Source organism: Salvia splendens, chromosome 20 (assembly GCF_004379255.2).
Source record: "Salvia splendens isolate huo1 chromosome 20, SspV2, whole genome shotgun sequence".
NCBI lineage: Eukaryota > Viridiplantae > Streptophyta > Magnoliopsida > Lamiales > Lamiaceae > Salvia > Salvia splendens.
Window position 1 is genome coordinate 4,525,212 of NC_056051.1, and position 24,323 is coordinate 4,549,534.

At 35.1% G+C, this 24,323-nt stretch overlaps 4 protein-coding genes across 4 annotated transcripts; all 4 read left to right on the top strand.

Moving 5' to 3' along the window:
- The first annotated feature begins 846 nt into the window (after nucleotides 1-846).
- Nucleotides 847-1,582, top strand: LOC121782159 (FBD-associated F-box protein At4g10400-like). Its single transcript, XM_042179885.1, has one exon. The coding sequence runs from the start codon at nucleotides 883-885 to the stop codon at nucleotides 1,348-1,350; it is 468 nt and encodes a 155-aa protein (XP_042035819.1). The 5' UTR covers nucleotides 847-882; the 3' UTR covers nucleotides 1,351-1,582.
- Nucleotides 1,583-4,396: 2,814 nt separating this feature from the next.
- LOC121781322 (LRR receptor-like serine/threonine-protein kinase FLS2) lies at nucleotides 4,397-5,642 on the top strand. The gene is made up of 2 exons (XM_042179067.1): nucleotides 4,397-4,564; nucleotides 4,614-5,642. Exons 1-2 carry the CDS (start codon nucleotides 4,397-4,399, stop codon nucleotides 5,640-5,642), a joined length of 1,197 nt encoding a protein of 398 aa, XP_042035001.1.
- A 405-nt stretch (nucleotides 5,643-6,047) lies between these two features.
- LOC121781323 (probable LRR receptor-like serine/threonine-protein kinase At3g47570) lies at nucleotides 6,048-6,547 on the top strand. The gene is made up of 2 exons (XM_042179068.1): nucleotides 6,048-6,075; nucleotides 6,171-6,547. The coding sequence occupies exons 1-2, from the start codon at nucleotides 6,048-6,050 to the stop codon at nucleotides 6,545-6,547; spliced, it is 405 nt and encodes a 134-aa protein (XP_042035002.1).
- A 9,749-nt stretch (nucleotides 6,548-16,296) lies between these two features.
- Nucleotides 16,297-23,325, top strand: LOC121782945 (putative receptor-like protein kinase At3g47110). The gene is made up of 7 exons (XM_042180957.1): nucleotides 16,297-17,250; nucleotides 17,740-18,102; nucleotides 18,533-18,745; nucleotides 18,843-19,064; nucleotides 19,224-19,367; nucleotides 20,850-22,694; nucleotides 22,800-23,325. Exons 1-7 carry the CDS (start codon nucleotides 16,389-16,391, stop codon nucleotides 23,189-23,191), a joined length of 4,041 nt encoding a protein of 1,346 aa, XP_042036891.1. The 5' UTR covers nucleotides 16,297-16,388; the 3' UTR covers nucleotides 23,192-23,325.
- The last annotated feature ends 998 nt before the right edge of the window (nucleotides 23,326-24,323 follow it).

Below are 24,323 nucleotides of genomic sequence, written 5' to 3' on the forward strand. Positions count from 1 at the left end.
GATGTAGAATAAAGTGTTGTTGGATGTGGGGGACTTGATCCTAAATTGTCTGCAACTCTCCTTCCTCTATCCTATGTAAATTCTTTGGAAAGCTTGATTGTGATAGGGGTGTAGTGATTGTTATAACTATACATATGTATACAAAAAAAGGCTGCATGAGACGTGGGCATCAAGTTGGTTTGGCAAGTTGCCTACATTCCTATCTCCAAATTAAATGCAGCATTTAATGCTATTGATACATAGGATCGGCCCTCTTTTTTTTTTAATTTTATTTGTTTATTAAATTAATTATTTAAATATTTGTTCACTTATTCTTTTAATTTGGTGTAGGTATAATCGGTTCAAGTTCGTGGCTGTCCGCGTTGAAGTACCCGATTTTCTTAGAACGCAGGATGTATTAAAATAAATTTTCGTTGGACTTTTGTTGGATGTATCGGACATTAAAATTTAGATTTTGGGATCTTATTTAAATTTATTATATTCATATAAGTGTAATATATTTACGTGTTCTATTCACTTTCCTATCGTCAAACAAACAACAACAACAATCTATCGTAGCTCGGATTTAATCGCCTAAAAGTCACTTATATAAATAATCAAGCTAATAATATAGTTTATAATAATATCGGCTTAGCGGGTCGTTACAATTTTAGCCGTAACGGAGGGAGTAGTTGAATAAATAATTGATGTAATAATTATATTTTAATAATTATTCTAACATTTTCTTGATAAGTTATTAATTGATAACAAAATATTAATAGTAATAGATAGTAATTTGATACGAGCATATATCTACAAGCATATCTCAATATCTTCAAGGAAGCCGAGGAAAAAATTTGTCTAAACCCTCTTTCAACCCTAATAGAGCTCTGGCGTGAAAGAATGGCGGAAGACAGAATCAACCAATTGCCGGATGAAATTCTTCAACACATCCTCTCCTTTATCGACATTTATGAAGTCGTTCAGACAACCATTCTCTCAAAGAGATGGAAAGACCTCTGGCGTTCCGTCCTGGGTATCCGATTGCACATCCGCAGCGGCGGTAGGAGGCGCCGCCGCGTCTCCCAATTCCTCTCTCACCGCGACGCTGCAGCCCCTCTTCACGGCTTCCACCTCTCATTCGACAGCGTAATTCGGGTCCTTGAGGATGATGAGGCATTCGTAGAGGAATGCGTGCTCTACGCCATCAATCAAGGCGTTCAATCCCTCCGCATCCAATCGCCCCACCGTGGCCTAACTACTCTGAGGCTCCCCGCCGCGCTCTTCACCTCCACGACGCTGAGGGAGCTCGAGCTCACCCAGAAAGGCTCCGAGATTTATGTACGAGGACGGCTTTCTTTACCCAATTAGAAAACCCTTTGTCTTGAAACCACTTTAATCTTCGACGATGATCATAAGACCGAGCCGTTTGCCAACCTCCCGGAGCTTGAGAACCTTTCTCTGCGCGGGTTTTGGACATACAGCCATGTTTTAAAGGCTCCCAAGCTTAGAGTTCTTGAAATCTTTGAATTCCCGCCTCTTTTCGAAGAGATTTCTGCTCCTTTGCTTTCCTCGTTTCGATACGAGGGTTATTCAATTTTGGGATGCTCGATAATGAATCTCCCGAAGTTGAAGGAAGTGTATTTAGACATTCATGGAGTTAGATACGATCGGAAATTGTTGCATCAGAAATGTGTTAGGTTGCTTCACCAACTTGGAAATGCTACCAATGTTACGCTCACTTTGGACACTCTCAGGGTACCTTCATTACTACCGTCTCTCTCTCACACACTACTACTTTTACAGTTTTACTACCCTACTAGTGTTGCTAATTACATGTATTGATGGTAATGTTTGTTTGAAAATGTAAGTTTCTCGAAGATTCCATTGAGCAAGGTCCTCCTCCATTTCCCAACATCAAAATCCTCAAGATGATAAAAGGACGTCACGAAATTCGCAGAATACTTAAGAGTGTATTGAACTATTTGACAAAGGGAACTTTCTATTTTGAGTCGTTGGTAGTGTTCTTTCCTAATGATGTTGATTTGGCTGATGACCACAACTCCGACGATCGACCAAGACATCTTTGAAGTACCTACCTAATTCTTGAAACATGCAGATGATATTAGTATCTTGTCTATTTTTTATTGACCTTATATCACATTTTCCAACTAAAATTATTTGTAATTCATTTTTCATCTTGTTGGCTTCTTTTATTATCTTTGAGCACTATTTTCACATTTTCCAATTTTACCAAGAGTGAATGCATACAAATGCAGAGTATGTTTGGGCACTATTTTACTGAGAGCTGCAAATATATTTGCTTGTTGCTTCATCTAGCTACCAATCAAAGATGTTCACATTAATTTACAAAATTTTTTTTGTATTAGTTCTGTAAAATTTGGTGTTTGATGTTATTCAACTAGTTTTATGTTCAACTTTGTTTCAATCTCTACAATTTCCACGATTAAATTATGTAAAAAGTAGTTCTACTACCAACATCGCATTTATAAGTTTCTCTTCACAAACTGTGCTTATATAAGATGTAATGATGATTTTAAAGTGGTTTTTCACTGGTTAAAACAAGAAGGCAAGCACAAGTTTTTTTATGTAGCACTCCCTCCATCCATGAATAGGAGTCTCATTTCTTCTCGGTATAGATTTTAAGAAATTTTAAGAAAAGTGGATGGAAAAAAGTTAGCGAGATCATGGATCTCACTTGTGTATATAAATTTACTTGCAAGACTTTACTGCTAATAGGCCTATATATGATTGAAAAGTAGAGCAATATTTATTTGTGCAATCCATCTTATAGTTGGGCTGGGCTGGGCTAAACTCAAGTTCTAATTCAGCCCACTCTAGAATGGTCTAGACTAGTCTTCTCACGTAAATTTTACATTTGATCATTACAGTATAATGTGAAATTAAAACTTTAATACTACCACTATTGATAAAGTCCATGTAGTGCTTAGCCTGTATATGTGGATATGTTTTGAATTAAAATAAATCGTGGATTTAATCTCCGCGCATCATTATTTTAAGTTGAGATTTCTTTCCCATTAACCCTTCATAAAAGATCAAACGGAATAGAATATTTATATTTAATAGGAGTATGAATAAATAATAAGGCTCATTTACAAAATATAAGAAAAAAATAAATAATTAAAGATAACTAAGCTCATTTAGAGAAGGTGATCTACAACTACAAGATCGTGCATGTGTGGGTTGGGATTGTTGAGTATTTCAAATGTGGATGACTACAAGTAAAATTACAATTATCTTATATACTAAGAGTTATATACCATATAACCATGTCGAGTTTTATAATATAAAGAATTAATAGCTGACTCAACTTATTTTAACACAAGTAATACCCGCAAGTGTACTGGATTAGTGTAGCAATTAGCAAACAAGAGTATCGTATCCGCCAGAGACAAATTTGTACCAACTTAACTACCGCGAACAAATGTCGACTACTATCTAGACAATTGGAAAGATATGGTTTTGTTCTAACACTACTAAAAGCATATAATACGCAAGTAAACAAAGAAAAACAAGTAAACAAGATGTGAAACAGGATGTTAAAAGATAATATGGAGAAAATTATAGAACTCAAGGATCCGATGTACAATTCCAAGCTCTTATCCAATCTATTTGTCTTACCTTTTGGTGTCCCTAGAGTTATTAAGTCGATCACAATTACAGATTAAACCCCCTCCTTAGATGAGAAACCTGTAGATTAGGTGTTAGAATTGAAGTCCCTTTTAATCCTAAAACCTGTAGATTAGGCACATCCAGAGCCTGCAATAGATACCCAAACCTGTTTTCAGCCTGCACGAAAAAAGAACCATAAATATGAATTTTAATGATTGTTGTTAAGTTTTTGTAATATCAAATCAATGGACTGAAACTTACAAGGTATGAGATTCCCCCTTTCATATAGGAGTACATTATTATCTCCCTTTCTATACTTGATCCTTTCTTCCTTTTGTTTATGACTTCCTTCAACCTGAGTTTCAATGCTTAATTTCTCATATGGATTTTACCGATTTAACAACTTTTCCTTTTTGGCTTCTATGCATTTAGAACATTATCTATGATAACAACAATTACTTAAGTAAATACATCCAGTTAGGAAAATTTAAATAACCGTGTTATCCAAATTGATAAAAAAAATCTTCGATTTGAGTACGTGAATGACCGGTTCTATTTAAATTATTACTCCATGTGTCTTGGAATGTGAAATACTATTCAATGTGGATATATATGACAGATGAATTACCACAAGAGATTGGCACTCTGCCAATACTTGAGTAATTCCTTATATGGATCCATTCCATCGTCCTTATTCAATATATCAACAATGAAGACATTATCAATTTCGTACAATGAGTTTTCTACTACTCTTCCACTAGATATGGGGAGTTCACTTCCCAACCTTGAATGGCTTGTTTTGGCTGAAAACAGAATCAGTGGCCCAATTCCAAGCTCTATCACCAATGCTTCTAAACTTATCATCTTGGACATGCCTGGCAACTCATTCAGTGGCTCCAGACCCTTCTTTGGTAATCTGAAGCTCCTAGAAGTACTTCGTCTTATCGTCTTTCTAGTACTTCGTCTTTGGTAATCTGAAGCTCCTAGATGTTGCCAGAAGTACATCTGGCAACATCTCGGGTGTCATTCCTTCTGAAATAGGAAACATTAGTAGTTTGCTAAACATATTTTTGGATGGTAATCATCTGAGTGGTGCCATTCCACCAACAATAGGAAAAATGAAGCAACTCCAAAGACTATATCTCAGTGACAATCAATTGATAGGTTCTATCCCTAACGATCTTTGTCGATTGTATCATTTGGAGGAGTTGAGCCTTGCTCGTAACATGCTTGTGGGTCCAATACCTGAATGTTTGGGTGATGTTAAATCCTTGAGACTCATCAACTTAGGTTCCAACCTATTGAATTCTACCATCCCTCCTAGTTTGTGGATTATTACAGACCTTGTGATTCTGAGCTTGTCTTCCAATCATTTGAGCGGTCAGTTGTCGTCTCAAGTTGATAATTTAAAGATGATAAACTCTTTGGATTTGTCATCTAATAAATTTTCAGATGTTATTCCCAGCTCAATTCTTGGTTGCGAATCACTAACATTTCTTAGCTTATCAAATAATATGTTTAGTGGATCCATTCCTCAATCATTTGGAGATGTTAAGGGATTGACTACATTGGATTTATCTTACAATAATCTTTCTAGACCATCTTTCTTGAAAACTTTAATGTTTCAAACAACAAACTGGAGGGAAAAATTCCAGATGGGGGGTAACTTTCATAACTTCACTGCTCTGTCTTTTTCCCACAACTTAGATCTTTGTGGTCCAATCCAATTTCAAGTTGCACCTTGCCCAGAAAATCATCATGGATTATGGTTGAAGAAACTCATGGTGCCGACGGGGATTTTAGTTGTCATTGTGGTGATTGTAATGCTTGTTCTCATGAGGATGCGTAAACGGAAAAAAGTAGAACTCTCAGCTAATATTTCAACTATGGAATGCGGAATATTTTCTTACATAGAACCTGAACGAGGAACAAGTTCATTTAGTGTAATCAAGCTACTTGGAAGAGGTAGTTTTGGTTCTGTATACGAAGCAATACTTTCTGATGGGTGAAAGTTGCAGTAAAAGTGTTCAACATGGAAGTTCAAGGAGCAACAAGGAGCTTTGAGGCTGAAACTACTTTATTGAGTAGCATTCGACACAGAAACTTGGTTCGCTTGTTGGATTTTGTTGTAACAAAGAGTTTACAGCAATGATTATGACGTACATGCCAAATGGAAGCTTGAATAAATGGTTACACTTGGACATGCATAGTCTAGATCTTATACAGAGATTGAAAATAGCAGTAGATGTTGCATCAGCGTTGGAATATCTTCACCATGGTCACACATTCCCCATCGTTCATTGTGATATAAAGCCAAGCAATGTGTTGCTTGATCAAGACATGATGCTCATCTTGCTGATTTTGGTATTTCCAAGCTTTTTGACGGAGGAGAAACATTCATCCAAACACAAACAATGGGAACCATCGGTTATGTAGCACCAGGTGATACATGATTCTACTTTTTCAACTTAAATTTTGTCATATATAAATGTTTCCCCTAATTCTATCAAAATGTTGAATGCATGTGACACAATTAGAGTTTGGAATGCAAGGTATAGTGTCGACAAATGGGGATGTATTTAGTTTTGGGATATTGCTGCTAGAGATGTTCACTGGAAAAAGGCCAACAGACGATATGTTCGGTGAAGAAAGGAGCTTAAAGCAGTGGGTAAGTGAAGCATTAAGGCTACAAACAACAACTGAATTGATGGAGCCTGTTCTATTATCACGTGAAGATCAACATTTCGTTGTGAAGGAGAAATGCATGTTATCAATGTTTGAATTGGCAATGAAATGTTTAGTCGATAAAGCAACAACTACTCTGCACAAGATCTATGCTACAACTATGGCAGGAACAGGAACTCGTCGTCCACGATCTGCTTTTTCTGTTAGGATCGCTAGTAACGGGGTTTGATAGATCGGATATATAGTTGCTGAAATCACTTTGTTTGTCACTGTTGTTCATTATTTAATGAAGATTCAGCTATCTTGCTTTTTAATGTGTTTTTTTTCATAATATTGATGAAGATATATAACTTTAACATCGGGATAAGGAACACCGAGACAACGATACAATATAGGAAAATTTTACCATGTCAAGTGTAAATTTTGCATTGTTGATAGCACAATTTTACCAAGAGTGAATGCATACAAATGCAGAGTAGGTTTGAGCACTATTTTACTGAGAGCTGCAAATATAGTTGCTTGTTGCTTAATCCAGCTACCAATCAAAGAGGTTCACATTATAATTTACACCAAAAACTTTGTATTAGTTCTTTAAAATTTGATGTTTGATGTTATTCAACTAGTTTTATGCTTAACTTTGTTTCAATCTCTACAGTTTCCACGATTAAATTGTAAAAAGTAGTTCTACTACCAACATCGCATTTATAAGTTTTTCTTCACAAACTGTGCTTATAAATTACAATGTTTTCTAAAACCATATCTAAAATATAAGATGTAATGATGATTTTAGAGTGATTTTTCACTGGTTAAAACAAGAAGGCAAGTACAAGTTTTTTATTTATGTAGTACTCTCTCCGTCCATGAATAGGAGTCTCATTTATTCTCGGTACAGATTTTAAGAGATTTTAAGAAATTTTAAGAAAAGTGAATGAAAAAAGTTAGTTAGACGATGGATCTCACTTGTCTATATAAATTTGGTTGCAATATTTATTTGTGCAATCCATCTTATAGTTGGGCAGGGCTGGACTGGACTAACCAGAACTCAAGTTCTAATTCAGCCCACACCAAAAAGGCCTAGACTAGTCTTCTCATGTAAATTTTACATTTGATCATTATAGTATAATGTGAAATTAAAACTTTAATACTACCACTATTGATAAAGTCCCTATAGTGCTTAGCCTATATATGTGGATATGTTTTGAATTAAAATAGATTGTGGGTGGATTTAATCTCCGTGCATCATTATTTTAAGTTGAGACTTCTTTCCCATTAACCATTGAATCAAACGGAATAGAATATTTATATTTAATAGGAGTATGAATAAATAATAAGGCTCATTTACAAAATATAAGAAAAAAATAAATAATTAAAGATAACTAAGCTCATTAAGTGAAGGTGATGTACAACTACAAGATCGTGCGTGTGTGGGTTGGGATTGTTGACTATTTCAAATGTGGATGACTACAACTAAAATTCCACTAATGGCGTGCAAAATCGACTAATTATAGTTAAATTTTTTAATCCACCCAGTGCGTCAAAGAAACTTCTACTACTAATTATAGTTTAGAGCATTTGCAGATATATTGTGAGTCAATTAGTCTAAAGAGGATTGACAATTTACACTATCCACCTACCTTTTTCTTTTCTTATTTTCTATAAGACTTAAAAGGTCCATTTTAATCCTAACTACATGACTAAAATATAAATTAGTCTAAAACATTCATTTTTTAAAAACAGGTCCATAATAAATGAAATCCCTGTCGGAGTGGTCCTTTTTTGTGTTTCGTCAAAAAATCAACGGTTATGTCACTGTGCAATTAGAGCCGACTGTTAGTTTTTTAACGAAACCATAAAATAAGGAGTGACATCTTTATTTATTATGGACCTGTTTTTCAAAAAATGAATATTTTGGACCAAATTCGTATTTTGATCGTATGTTTAGGACAAAAATTGACGTTTACTCTTTCTATAACTATTTATTTATTTAGCTGAAATACTCATGCAAAGCTATTTCGAAGGCGGAGACATTGGTTGCATTTGGAAAGCATTTGGACGTCATATTGATTGAGCGATTACTAATTGAATCCAGCTCCAGTTGACATCTTTGATGCACGGCTTCCATGATCGTATCAATAATACTTGAGTAGTAATCTTTATTAATGAAACAACATTTGGGACCAAAAAATGATTTATGTGATAACGAAATTTTCTAAAATGTAAAGATTACCTTGTATCTTTTCTCTTATTTTTTTTACTTTACCCCTTATTCTCTTAATTACATTGCATAAAATTTTGTACTCTATTTTAAATGGGAAGGAGGTCGTATTTATTTACATGTATATATAGAATCAGATGAGAACATACATACCTTATCACTTAACCTTATTTTTTATGATTTGTTTTCTACACTGGCTAGAATTTGATTCTTTTATTATTCTTCTTTGTATGTGATATTTTCTTGTAGTACCAGATGTCTAGATCGTAAAAAAATGTTGGAGTTTGATGAAAAAAATTTACTCTGTTTATCGATGAGTAATAAAGAAGAAATATTATTTGCCCCGTTTATCACATAAAGTATATATTGACAATTGTTTTCCAATATTTCGGAAGTGCATTTAAATTTCTAACAATTAAAAAATTCACGATTTACAGAAAATTGGGTGATTGGCCTAAAAATTTGATGATTGAATACCTAAATGGCTAAATATCATAGAGAATAAAATTAGTACTACAATATATTGAATGACAGCACATTTAAAATTAGTGGAAACACCAACACAAAAAGGTACGAAGTGGTGGGGAACAAAATTGGGTCACATTCTTGTTTCACCAATGAGGTTCAAATATAGTATAATGATAAATTGATGGATGCACAGTTATGTTTTCACCAACTCAGGAGTATATATACATCGTCGGTCCAGGGTGGATAAGGACACCTATTTTTACCTCATTCTTTTTTTATCCTTTTCTATATCTTTTATTTCATGATTTATTTATTCTAAATTTAAATTACAATAAAAATTTATTAAAATTTAAATTTATATTTTATTGAATGTTGTATTTGCAGATGAGTTTGTAAAGTATTGGAGGATAATTGAAATGAAAATGATGGTAAAAGTCTATTGACTAATGGATATATATTGAGTTTGGGAATGAAGGTTGATTTGAAAATAATTTTATATTTTTAAATGAAAATAAAAATCTCAAACAAAGCGCACTAGAGGGGGAGTGAGTAGTGTTCGCGGAGCATGTTGATTGGGTGAGGGGAGTCTGGTGCGTGGAGGGACAGTCGTCTCTCGACCAAGCAATACTCTTGGGGACAGGATGCGTGCAATGCGTCCCTTCGTGGCCATCTCGTTCTCCCAAGACGTGATGAGACATCCTCGTTGCGGATGCCCTTAGTTAACTTCAATAGCCAATTTATAGTACATTTTTTGCATCTATTATTCACGTCATGAAATAATTTATTGCAGCTACTATTTACCTTCATGAAAACCATTAGTCAAATATGGAGGCTTTCACATGGTAGTACAATATATTGAATGACAGCACATGTAATAGCAGTGATGGCATGCAGATCAATATTACTCCAATTTGGTAGATTTATTTCCCATTATTTTAAAACAAAATTGAGACGTGAGGTCTTGAGTTGACGAGGTGGGACCCACACGTTTCAACTTTTCTACTACCAGTCTACCGGTATATATACTTCATTCATCCGGCAATAGATGACACGGTCGTGTTAGAATACATATACTATTCAATCCTCAGCTAAGATCAATACTAAACTATTAGATTTGAAATAAGTGAATAAGAATAAAATTCATGTATTCCAATAAATAGTAGATAAAATATTAATAAAAGGATTAAATAGTAAAAACTTTTATAACATAATCATTTTCACGATTTATTTATATCAACGTAGTGACATGAGAATCTCAACACAAATATCAGAATATATAAACCCAGTTTTATTGATATTATACATACATTATGTTGAGATTGTTTGATGCATTTATTGATATAGAATATGTTTATCAACATATACGAAAATTGAAATAAAAATTATAAAATTTCATTATCCTTTCATCGTCGGAACGTATGCAATTGAGATCTCGTTAGAATCCTTATGAAATTAGTTTTAATTTAATATATTTTTTACTAAAAAATTATTTAAATTGAGAAAATTACGTAACACCTACGTAAATTGACTTATATACCCTTTAAGTTTATTTAATAATTTTTTATATTAAATATAATCCACGTGGCAGTATTTTAACCACTAGATCTCCTAATCTAATGGCTAAAATTTGATCTTAATTTGGTATTGTTAATTAGTTAGCGATTATTTAAAAATTGAATAACCAATTAGTGTAAATAAATTAACTCAATCTGCTTCAACTTTAGTTGTACGGATCAGCTTTCAGTTTAGTTGCTCCATCAAAATATGATGGTTATATTTTGTGGGATTTGTGTTGTGCTTGCTTCTTCATGGATGTAGCATACCTATTTATAAGTGTATAATTCATTAGAAAGCTTCACTTATAAGTGTCAAAAAAAAAGGAAACTTCATCATATGCATAGTGTTGGTTGAGACTTGAGGCGGCTTAGCCATCACCTGTGTTCCTCGTGTGTTCCTAACATATTGCCAAAAGTGTAATACTCCATACATACAAATAAAGGTTCCAGATCATGATACGAGTCTATTTTACTATATTATTTTGTTTAGATCCTCTTCTATTATTATTAGTTTGTTGAGATATTTTAGGGATTATCATATCTTTTTTATATCCACACATATTATAAATACATGTGGAATCTTCCATAATAATAAGTCAATGAATATATGAAATATGGAATCCGACCGTTAAGGAAAGGCATTCCTTAACAACTGGTGCTTTCATTGAGAGTAACTCATGAAACGCTTTAACAACAACAGAAAAGCGCCCTTGGGTGCTTATCGCCCTGATACTTTTCCGAAAGGATTTTCGCGTCGACAACAGCCTGTTGTCCGCTGCGATTCTGCCAATTACCAACGCCCGCAGTTTGAGGACAGTGAATTCGAGAGTAGACCCGTGGACGAGACGCGTCCCGATGATTCGGTTGTCCACAAACGGGATTGCTTGATGGAGAAATTTGACAAGTTTGAAGTTTGGAAGGACGAGGCAGATCGACGGTTTGATTATCTTGAACCCGCGATCGCTCACGATGTGGAACCGCCCTTAGGGTTTGATGACGGCGATGATTGGGTGGACGAGGGTTTTCGCAGGCGAAATCCAGGGGAGAGAGGGTATCAGACACGAAACCCTAACCAGTTTTCTCACGAGGGCCCATTGATGGATCGTGGTCGCCGTGCCGGGCGAGGTCGTGCTGGTGGTGGCTGGAATCCGCCGGGTACTCTTAATCACCGAGGCAGATGGGGAGGTTTTGAGCAGCAATTTGACAGACCAACTTCTTGTTGGGATCCCCCCCAACGATTCCAATCACACGCGTCTGGGTACGACAAAAACGGAGCTGGTGAGGATGCAGGCACCCCGTTTCGATGGATCGGATGCGATGAATTGGGTGTCCAAGGTTCATTACTATTTTGATCACTTGATGATGCCGGAGGCACAGCTATTACACTATGCGGTGATGTTATTTGACCCCCCGGCTTCGGAGTGGGTGTTTAACTATTGTGCAAATAATGACTTCGTCACGTGGCAAGAATTTTTGGGAGATGTGCGACACCGTTTTGATAGGCAGAGTTTCAAGAATTATTACGGCCTGATCGCCAAGCTCACACAAACAGGAACGGTGGAGGAGTACCATGACACATTCCAAAAATATCTAAACCGGGTTAAGGGAGTCTCCAAATCGGACCTCTTCACTTTATTTGTGGCAGATCTTAAACCATATTTGCAGGAGCGGCTGAAGCTTCATCGCCCGTAGTCCCTAGCCGCAGCAATGGCTCTCACGTTGGAATTTGCTGACTCCCAAGCAAACAGGGCTCCTCAGCTGCAGCCTTCCACTGCTACTCGTCGCCCTTGGCAGAACAGGGACAACCGTGGCACAACGGTGACCTCCAGCAACCACCCTCCGACTCAGTCTGCACCTGGTACAGGGCCGACACAGGGGAGTTCAGGATGGGCTCTGGAGCAGCAGCGCCCCCCTTTAATTCGGGTTTCTCAGGCGGAGAAGGCGGAGCGTTCCCGTCTGGGATTGTGTTGGCATTGCCCCAAAAATTGGGTAATGGGGCACGTGTGTAAACAACGTTTCCTATGTTATGCGGATGAAGATGATTTGTTAGAGGAGCATAGTGACAATCTGGGAAGTTCATTTTTAATGGACTCTAGATTAGAAATAGAGGTGGACGGTGTGGGTGATCATGGTGCATCTAATTTAGATGTGGTTGGTGTAACAAATCAGTCGATTGCCTTGCTTGGTGATAAGCACGGAGTAGATGAAGAAGTACGAGCTATAGAGTTGGATAAAATTGATGCCGATGGTGGTCTTCATGATTCAAGTAAAACTGCAACATTTGATTTCGATGCTTGTATTCCAAAGACATCTGTGAAGGGAGTGAATGCGGATACATGGTCCCTCGTGTCTCCTTCAATACTAGAGAAGCTCCATAATCGGTATAAAGAGGAGCTACAGGATGCTCGCGAAGATACTGTTAATGGGTTGAAAGACAAGTCCATATACTCTCGTATGGGTGTGAAGAGGATGGGGGAACTTGATAACAAACCATTTCGGGTTACGATCATGAGGATGCTCGTTGAGGAGGTTAACATCGAATATGCAATAGTAGGTCATTGGAGATTGAAACAACGTCCGTGCTCATTTACATTTGATCCAGGAGGAGATACCTCGCCAAAGCTTCTGCGTTCGACTCTCGTCCTTGGTTCGTAGTTTCCACCTTGAGGACAAGGTGGATTTTAACCGTGGGGGAGTTGATACGAGTCTCTTTTACTATATTATTTTGTTTAGATCATCTTCTATTATTATTAGTTTGTAGAGATATTTTAGGGATTATCATATCTTTTTTGTATCCACACATATTATAAATACGTGTGGAGTCTTCCATAATAATTAGTCAATGAATCTATGAAAATTAACGTGAATTGGCTCAATTATTTGTGCTTCAAGAAACTATCATCAACGCTGCCGTCGAGAACCTCTCTCGCGCCCAGCATCCCCCTCGACCGACGTCATCGCCGACCGAAACCTCTTGGGCGCTCGACGACTACGGTCTCTGTTTCTTGATTTTGTGAGGAATCCGATCGTTAAGGAAAGGCATTCCTTAACAGATCAATACGCGAATTTTAATGCATAATTAGTAAAATAGAAATAATATTAAAAGAAAATAAATGATAGAAAATGATTATGGATCTCATTTCATTATAGAATTTTTTTTATCAAAAATATAAGCAGATTAATTTTAAAGAAATGGAAGAAAATAGAAAAAAACACTTCTAACCATGCCATTATGAAATACCCAAACGATTAATACGTTTTCATAAATTACGTGTCACATAATCGATTGCGAGTAAGATCAGGCACCAATATATGTATTTTTAATATCAATATAGCGCATAAACCTGATTATAATTTCTAAACTCCAAATCGAATATACTAATTCACTATTATTATTAACTTTATTAGGGTGGATATTCAATCTTAATTTCCCACCACACATAAGTCGATCTGTCGATGATATTATTCAACCATAAGGATCCAATTTTACATATACAAAATATATTCAACAATTTATTTCATCTTGCCAAGAAGAATAGTCCACCGTGTGTTGACGAAGACTCAAGTATTGATTTCGCATAAAATAATAATCACTAAATAGTACTCTCTCCATCCTAGTCCTACCGTAACTCAGTTACATTCCTTTTTGGATTGTCCGATTATAATTGAATCATTACATTCTTTAGCAAAAAACAACACATCTCCATTGTATTTATTCTCTTTATATCACTCTATGTATTAATCTATTTCCTACTTTACGTTATCACTGTTTAATTCATTTTATAATTTTCTTAAAATTCGTGTCTAAAAAAAATATCTCTACTTATTGAACTAATGGAGTAGCAATAGAGGGACATTGAAATTCAATTGAAAAAATTTAAAATACTAATAACTGCATTCTGTTAAAGATACAATAAATTATGATTATGCTTGTGAGAAAATGCAAAAATTAAAAGGATAGGATAAGATTTGACTTGTAAAAAATGTACTAATCGGATTCCGATCCAATAGTAAGAAAATTAACCATCAAAATCTCAAACTTAAAATTTAGAAAAATTCAACCTCCATCTAGATTTTTCGCCATCTACCCCCAACTCTCTATGTATTGATTAGAAGATAAGCGTCATGCCAATTGATTATACTGCAACCATATCAATACTCCCTCCGTGCCATTCAAGATGTTCATATTTCCTTTTTAGTTTGTCTTATTCAAGATCCCCACTTTCTATATTTGAAAATAAACCACTGTTTGATCTATTCTCATTAAAATATTCAACTATCTTTTTTCTCACTTATTCCACCTAACAATTCATCCTAAAATCCCGTGCCACTAAAAAATGGGACACCTTGTGTGGGACGGAGGAAGTATTATATTAAGTTGCATTTATATATTTTTCAGTATATTACATGTAATCCTAAATAAGTTTATCTTCATTTTTGTGAATATAATTGACACCACATAGCTATCTTGTATATTTGCTTGCATTAGTAAAACATAAATATAAAACATAAATATAAGTGTGCCAAGTTGAGTTGACGAAGACGACAGACTTATTAATCACATAATACAATGTATAAACATAATGACAGTCTGGAAATTGTTTACATTTGTTTTTTAACCTTTCCTATCTTTAGTCCATGTTATCTTTAGTAATCCACAAATTAAGCCTCGAATATGTTTATTTTTAGAAATCTATTTATCTTATTTTTTTAGAAACTCATAGACACCACTTATAATAGCAATATTGGAATACTTCAATTTGATAGTTTTTTTTTTGCATTATTTTTAAATAAAAATAGAAGTGTGATGATAAGTTTAGTTGACTACGACGACGCAATATACACACAGATAAATAAAGTGGAATTTGTTACATTTCTCGTTAATCTATCCCATATTTTGTTAGTACATATAACTTTCTACAATACCATGTGCTGCAGACGGACAACATGCACATGTATCCTTCGCATAATTTTAAACATCCTACATACCTTTAAACAATATCATCTCAAGCACTAGTCTAACTTAAAATGATGAATTGCTCAATTTGCAAGATTGTATTTCAGATTAAATATGTAGTATGTTTAGTTCACAACTCAATATTTATAAAAGTTAACCTCTATATATTTTTCCGGCATCTACCCGCAACTCCAATGTATCGATTAGAAGATAAGTGTTCTACCAACTTAATTATACTTCGACATTGGTGAAATTTTTATATTATTCCATTTTTATATATAAAAATCTTCTAATTAGCTATCCAAACTTTTCTCGTAAATACAAAATTACCTTCCATCTATTGACAGGTCGAGTTGACGACGACGAACATTGCTTAGTCAATCATTTTATCTTCATATTTGTGAATTTAATTGAAACCACATACAAAATCTTCATATCTCGAAATATGAATTTAATTGAAACCACATACAAAATCTTCATATCTCGTATACTCCATTTGTTTGCATTATTTTAAACAAAAAATAAAAGGGTGGCAAGTTGAGTTGACACGACGACCATCACTTGCCCCATTGAATACTCAACACATATATAGACATCGTCTTCATTTTGTTAGTACACATATATTTCCACATTACAAGTATCCTTCCCATCGTCATAAATTTCCACATAAATTTCCACATTACAGAAAGTGACATACAAGTATCCTTCTCATCCTCATATATACGTTTACAAGAATCCCATTAATCAATTCCACATGCATATTTTGGCTTATATATATTTCATGGACGAAGACTCAAATAAATTTAAAACTCATACTCCTTTTATATCAAATGATAACTATAAAGAGTCTGTTATAAAGAACACCGTCTACCAAATGAAACTAAACACAAAACTAATGGAGAATTTTATTTTGTCATTTGCCGTTTCGGTCTTGTTATTACATAGCTTTGCCCTCTCCTTCAATTCTATCACCACTGATAAGCATGCACTTATTTCCTTCAAAAACTCCATCACTTCCGACCCTTATGCTATCTTGAGCACCAATTGGTCCCAAAACAACACATCACTCTGTAATTGGATTGGTGTGTCGTGCGGCCTCAAACACGGCCGTATCACAGCTCTTAATCTCTCTGGCTACGGCCTTGTTGGAACTGTTGCTCCACATCTCGGAAACCTTACGTTTCTCAGATATTTGGACATCAGTTTCAACAGTTTCACGGGGATCTTACCCTTTGAGCTCTCTAAACTGCGTCGCTTGAAGGTGATGAATGTGGGAGCAAATTCATTCACCGGAAAAATACCCACATGGTTGGGCAGTTTACCTCAATTAGAGAAACTCTATTTGTACGAGAATACTTTCTTAGGTACAATCCCTTCATCATTGTCTAACAATACTAAAAACCAGATGTTACAAATATTAAACTTAAACTATAACCAGTTAAGTGGGTCCATACCATATGCTATTTTCAATGTGTCTTCCCTTAGAGAAATTAGAATTAGAAATAATAGCCTATCTGGTTGGCTACCGAGTGAAATGTGCGATAATCTCCCAAATATTGAAGCACTTGATATTTCGGCCAACCAACTTTCCGGAGAAATTCCACCAAACATATGGAAATGCAGACATCTTCAAGTGCTGAAATTATCTACCAATCATTTCAATGGAAAAATCCCAAGTGAAATTGGAAGTTTGAGTAGGCTTAAAGAGCTGTACTTGGGCGTGAACGATTTCAGAGGTAAACGCATCTCTATTTAACTACCTCTACATTTGATTTCTATATTACTATTCCATAATTTGAAATGGATAAATGATTTGAAAGCAATTATATTGTCTATTCTGTATACCACCTTCATCCATAAAAAATATTTATATTTTTTCATTTTACCATTTTAGTATCTCTCTAGTCAAGTGAGTTTCATTTATTAATATTTTAATTATTTTTTTATAATTATCTTACTTTATCAATTTTACATTAATATTAAATGCGTCCAGTTATCAATTTTAGATGCATTTCCAACATACAAAGCAAAAACATCAATAGAAAATGAAATTAGGCATCACACGACAAAATTGTCAATTTATTGTTTGTGCAAATTTTATTTTACTTTTGTCAATTTATTGTTTGTGCAAATTAGGCCATCAGACATCTATTCAAACTAAACTTACTCATAAGCATAATGGGACGATTGAGTTTCCTAATATCTTTCTACTTGTAAAAATGCAGGAATGATCCCTCAAGATATAGGGAATCTTTCACTGTTAGAGGTGTTAATTATCCCAGCCGCCTCTCTGACAGGAAATATTCCCTCTTCACTGTTCAACATATCTTCCTTGAAATACGTGTATCTCTATAACAACAGTTTGTCTGGAAATATCCCAAGTAATATGTGCGACAGTCTTCCAAATATTGAAGTACTTAGTCTTTGGACCAACCAACTTTCTGGAGAAATTCCACCAAACATATGGAAATGCACACATCTTCAGGACTTGGAATTATCTGTTAATCATTTCAATGGAAAAATCCCAAGTGAAATTGGAAGTTTGAGTATGCTTAGAGAGTTGTGGCTCGGCTATAATGATTTCAGAGGTATTATGCATATGCCTCTCTTTCTAACGATTTCTACATCGTTTCTATAAAAAATCATTCAACTAACAAATGAGACATGTGATCAGGCCATATTTCACTAGCTTATTACACTCCCATCTTGTTAGAAAACTAAAATATATACAAGTGATCAGGCTCATATTCCACTAAGCATTTCCTTCTTTTACTTTACATTTATTAAAACTTGTGTCAAGTCAACTATGGACTCCTTTTTCGGGGCAAAGGCAGTAGTTCTTTTTTACAAAAGTGTTAGTCATTTTACAAAGTCAACTATGATTTACATGATGCATGGTTTTGAAAAAATAAATGATTATATGATGAAACCAGGTTGCTGTAACAAACAAAGCTCATACGCAAATTGTTGTATTAAAAGACATCCTCTCATGTTATCTTTCTACTTCCAAAAGTGCAGGAGTGATCCCTGAAGAAATAGGGAATCTTTCACAGCTCGAGACATTAAGTATCCCACACTCCTCTCTAACCGGAAATATTCCATCTTCAGTGTTCAACATTTCTACATTGAAATTCATGGACCTCGCTAACAACACTTTGTCTGGAAACATCCCAACTTTTCACCATCTTCCAAAGTTAGAGAAATTATATTTGTATCATAACAACTTTGAAGGTACTTTTATAATTTGAAATATCCGATCCACACTCCCTTTGTGGAAAAATAAAACTATTTAACACTTTGTTTCTTTAAAACTATTTAAAACTATTAGGTTGGCTGCCAAGTGACGTGTGCAGCAACAATATGTCAAACATCAAAACACTTAAACTCTATGGGAATCAACTTCAAGGGCCAATTCCACCAAATATATGGAAATGCACACATCTTGAGATCTTGGCATTATCCTCCAACAATCTCAGTGGTAACATCCCGTTCGAAATTGGGAACATGAGCATGCTTAAGGAGTTGTATTTGGGTGGGAACAACTTTCAAGGTATGCAAATATATCGATTTTCATTTTTGATTTGTAGAAGTATTTATTTTGGATATTCAAATATAGGAGTATCTTAACTTAACAGCTTTCATATTAGAAATTGCAATTTAATTCTTGCGATGATCAATGGTAGACTTTCTTTAAATATCACAATTTCAGGAGGAATTCCAGCCGAAATAGGGAAACTTACACGACTAGAGTTATTAGACCTTGCAAAGGCCTCTCTAACTGGAAATATCCCAACCTCCATAGTCAACATATCTACTCTGACAGGACTGAACTTGGGCTACAACAGCTTATCTGGTAAATATCAACTTTCCTGAACACATGGATGCTCTCTCTATATGGTCACTGTGCTTTCATATATAGTTTAGTTTGCAAAGTAAATTTCTGATTTGTTTCTTACAACAATAACTTCAAGTAATTCAAATATCAGGCTCCCAATTGATCTGAGCAAATGCAAAATGCTTTATACACTTGAGAACTAATTTGAAGGGCACATTCAGCCAATATATATGCAAATGCCAACGTCTCAATTATTTTATAACTATTTTTGCTGCACCCGTCACGTGAAATCGGAAATATGACTATAATTTATACTTATTTTACAATAGAACAATGAATTAACTATTATCCTCTTAACTATTATAATATATGTAGACAAAAAAATTAACATGTATATCCCGAGTTGGTCAGAGACATGGTTCTTGTCCAATATTTCCCGAGTTCGATTCAGTTTTACTCATTTTTTATTCTCTGAAACTCTTTTGTTGTCCATGTCTTTTTATTTATGCAACTTTGTCATTCTTCATGCTATTTATTAACCATAATGTGAATATTTTTGTTTCTTTTTACTTTTTACTTTTTTTGGAACATAATTTCTCTTCACTTGGTAACTGTTTTCTTCCATCATTATGCTAATAATTAAAAAAATAATTATTGTATTCTAGTACTTCCTCTGTTTTTTTAAAATAGCAACTATTTTCCATTTTATTACGTTCTTTAAAAATAGCAACTTTCAAACTTTCAATTTAGAAAATCTTTACACCCCTAAACATCAATTTATTTACCACTTATACTACTATAATTAGCAACTTAAAGTGGGCCCCATAATCCACTAACATTAATTCCATTACTTTTTTCGCTTCTTTTTTCCTACTTTACCAATTTTTTTCTCCCTCTATCTTACTTTACCAAATTGTGCATTAAAACCCGTGCCGTTTCAAATGTCCCTATTTTTAAAAAATGGAGAGAGTATTTGTTATAATTTATATTTTAGTTGATGTTTTCTATGGTGATATTTAAAGCATCATAAAAAATTCCATCCATTATACAGTATTGAAAATATTAGTTATTTCGAACTACCGATGTCACGAATATTGAAAAAATCCTATAAATATTAACGATAATTTGGGTCCCCCATTTTAAAATTTCTTGCTTCGCCACTGTTAATAGGTGCGTCATCAATTTTTTTTCTTTTATCATACGATTTCTGCATATTGTTTAAAGAAAGTTCGACATTTATGTTTTTTATAGCAAGTTATGTTTATATATACATTTAGCTTATCACCAACTTTCTTTTCACCATTATTCACTTTTAACATTTTCTTTTGATAACATGCGAAATTGCGAATACAACCCAAAAAGAGATGATTTTTTATATGAAACCTAGAAAGTAGCTGCATTGTTAAGTCTTCCATATTCAACCTTAAAGAAAGTAGTTAAGTCTTCCATATTCAACCTTAAAGAAAAAAATCTTTCACTCAATGAGTTTTCAATTTTCAGGTACTCTTCCTTCAAATATGGGAATTTCACTTCTCAATCTTGAATTACTTTATTTGAGTTTTAACAGACTCAATGGTCCTATTCCAAGCACCATCAACAATGCTTCTAAACTTATCGAGATTTACATGGGTAGCAACTCCTTCATTGGCTCCATACCAGACCTTGGTAATTTGAAACAACTTCAGATGCTAATGCTCGATCAAAATCATTTGAGCGGACAGGAATCTTCAACTCAGGAGTTGACATTTCTCTCTTCTTTGACTAAATGTCAAAATTTGAAGTACTTGGAGGTATCAGACAATTCACTGAATGGTGTCCTACCTGCTTCAATTGGGAACTTTTCCTCTTCTCTTCAAAGTATTTGGCTGGAAGACAGCCACATCGTGGGTGTCATTCCTTCTGAAATTGGAAATTTAAGTAGTGTGTTGTTTATTGAACTGGGAGGTAATCAGCTGAGTGGACCCATTCCACCATCAATTGGGAATATGAAGAAACTCCAACGAATGTATCTTTACGAGAATAAGTTGGGAGGGTCTATCCCTAACGACGTTTGCCGAATGAATAATTTGGGGGAGTTGTACCTTTACGAAAACATGCTTGCGGGTTCAATACCAGAGTGTTTAGGTGAAGTTCAATCCTTGAGAATCATCAACTTAGACTACAACCTGTTGAATTCCACCATCCCTCCCAACTTTTGGAATCTTACCGACCTCGTGATATTGAACTTGTCCTCAAATCATTTGATTGGTCAATTGTCATCTCAACTTGGAAATTTGAAGTCATTAGAATCTCTCTACTTATCCTATAATCAATTTTCAGGTAATATCCCCAGCTCAATTGGTGGTTGTGAGTCATTAGAATCTCTCTCCTTATCGAATAATTTGTTGGACGGATCTATTCCCCAATCCTTATCAAATGTTAGAAATTTGAAAGCATTGGATTTATCTTACAATAACCTTTCTGGATCTATACCCAAGTCATTAGAAGACCTTCGTTTTCTTGAGCATTTCAATGTTTCCAACAACAAATTGGTTGGGGAAATTCCAAATAGGGGTTGTTTTGGTAACTTGAGTGATCAATCTTTTTCTAACAACCTTGCCCTTTGTGGTCCAATAAGATTTAAAGTTAAACCGTGCACAAAAAATCATCATAGATCAAAAAGCTTGATGAAATTTATAGTGCCTTCTGTGATTATAGCTGTGACTATGGTGATTGTCATTCTTGTGTTTATAAATAAATTTAAACCGAGGAAATCAACACTACTTCCCACTGCTATTTTACCTGTGACGGAATATAGAAGAGTTTCTTACATAGAACTAGAGCGGGGAACCAATGGTTTTAGTGAGAGCAACCTTCTTGGAAAAGGAAGTTTTGGTTCAGTATTTGAAGCAACACTTTCTGATGGGTTGAAAGTTGCAGTAAAAGTTTTCAACATGCAATTAAAAGGAGCAGAAATGAGCTTTAATACTGAAACTGAGATACTTGGGAGCATTCGACACAGAAATATAGTTCGTGTTATTGGATGTTGCAGTAGCCCAGAGTTTAAAGCTTTGGTTCTCACATATATGCCGAATGGGAACTTGGATAAATGGTTATATTCCAACATGCTTTGTCTAGATCTTATCCAGAGACTGAAGATAGCAATAGACGTTGCGGCCGCCTTGGACTATCTTCACCATGGCCACACATTCCCAGTTGTCCATCGTGATATAAAGCCAAGCAATGTTTTGCTCGATGAAGACATGGTAGCTCATCTTGGTGATTTTGGTATTGGCAAACTTTTTGACGATGGAGAAGTTGTCGTTCAAACACAAACATTGGCAACTATCGGCTATGCAGCACCAGGTGATACATAATTCTAAACTTTTCATATTCAATGATATTATAGTTTTTTCTTTATAAAAATAGCAATGTTTAATCGAATGCTTATCATGCATGTTGCACGGATAGAGTTGGGAATGGAAGGGAAAGTGTCCACACATGGAGATGTGTACAGTTTCGGGATAATGTTGCTCGAGATGTTTACAGGGAAGAAGCCAACAGATGATATGTTTGATGGGGAAATGAGGTTGAAAGAGTGGGTAAGTGAATCATTACAAGAAAACTCAGTTCCTATTGCACCCGCTTTGCTATCTAGCGAAGATCAGGATTTTTGTGCAAAGGAGCAATACGTGTTGTCAATTTTTGAGTTGGCAATGAAATGTTTAGCCACTACACCTCATGAGAGAATCAACATGATTGAAGCAACGAACACTCTCCAAAGGATCTATGCAACAATGGTAACAGAAAGACGTCGTCCACGATATGCATTTTCTATTGGTATTCCCAATAATGGGTTATAATGCTTGTGGCATAGCTATTGTTTAAAATACTATGTAAACAGTTTATGTTGTGAAGTTGGAATTTGTTAGCATGTTATATAGTAAGAGTGGGATTGTGGAATGAATTTTATATTTTAGTTCTAGATTCATCAGTGTCAACAAGCAGGGCGACATAGAAGTCAAACCAAAATTCAAAAATAATACTCCCTCTCTTCCATTAGAAGTTGTTGGGAAATAAACACAGACAATCACGAATATGAAAGAGAATGAACATAAGAAATTTTTTACCCAATTCGATACAATGTGTATCTACGTCTGGGGGCGATGTCAAACCAGAGATTTCACTATATAATTTCAGAATAATTTAACAATGAGGGAGCACCTCTATTTATAAGCAACTAGAGAGCCCTAATTCTAGTCAAACTAGGAAACATATATCACAAGAAAAAAATACTTCAAGCAAACAAATTCTAAACATGGTAGGAGATAAATTAGGCTCCATAATTTACAATCTCCCACTTGGAGACTAACAACTCCTAAACAACCATTTCCTCGTGATCTCATCCCTTCATCCGCTTAGCATCGCCTAACCTTCTCTTCAAGTTCCAAGGCCAATTGAAGCTATGCATAGCTTCAATTTCTCTAAGGTCACCACCTTAGTAAACATGTCTGCGGGATTCTCACTTCCAAGTATCTTCACAAGTTGCAGGATTTCCATCTCTACTAGGTGTCGGATGTAATGATAGTTCAACTCCACATGCTTTGTCCTAGAATGAAACGCTGGATTCTTTGCCAAGAAAGTAGCACTCTGACTATCACTGTAGAGTATGCTATTCTTGTTCTCCTTCCCAAGTTCATCTAAGAAACTCTGCAACCACACCATCTCTTTGCTTGCCTCTGTCGCAGTCAGCCTCCGTAGTAGACAAAGCAACGGTCTTTTGCAACTTAGATGTCCATGAAATAGCAGTACCACCATAAGTAAATATATACCCGGTTGTGCTTCTTCTCCCATCAAGATCATTGGACGCCAATTCTGCATCCACATAACCTGCCAGCTCGACATTCTTGCCATTGAAACATAACACTTTCTGTAGTACTCCCTCCGTCCCAAGGAAGATGACCCCTTCTTGGGACGGCACGAGATTTTATGCAT

Bases quoted from the DNA above. Each gene is read 5' to 3' on its own strand.
- LOC121781322 (XM_042179067.1), top strand. From the start codon at position 4,397: ATGGGGAGTTCACTTCCCAACCTTGAATGGCTTGTTTTGGCTGAAAAC. The intron at 4,565-4,613 runs GTACTTCGTCTT...GGTAATCTGAAG, and splicing joins GTAATCTGAAGCTCCTAGAA to CTCCTAGATGTTGCCAGAAG.
- LOC121782945 (XM_042180957.1), top strand. From the start codon at position 16,389: ATGAAACTAAACACAAAACTAATGGAGAATTTTATTTTGTCATTTGCC. The intron at 17,251-17,739 runs GTAAACGCATCT...GTAAAAATGCAG, and splicing joins GGGCGTGAACGATTTCAGAG to GAATGATCCCTCAAGATATA. The intron at 22,695-22,799 runs GTGATACATAAT...TTGCACGGATAG, and splicing joins TATCGGCTATGCAGCACCAG to AGTTGGGAATGGAAGGGAAA.
- LOC121782159 (XM_042179885.1), top strand. From the start codon at position 883: ATGGCGGAAGACAGAATCAACCAATTGCCGGATGAAATTCTTCAACAC.
- LOC121781323 (XM_042179068.1), top strand. From the start codon at position 6,048: ATGGGAACCATCGGTTATGTAGCACCAG. The intron at 6,076-6,170 runs GTGATACATGAT...TGACACAATTAG, and splicing joins CATCGGTTATGTAGCACCAG to AGTTTGGAATGCAAGGTATA.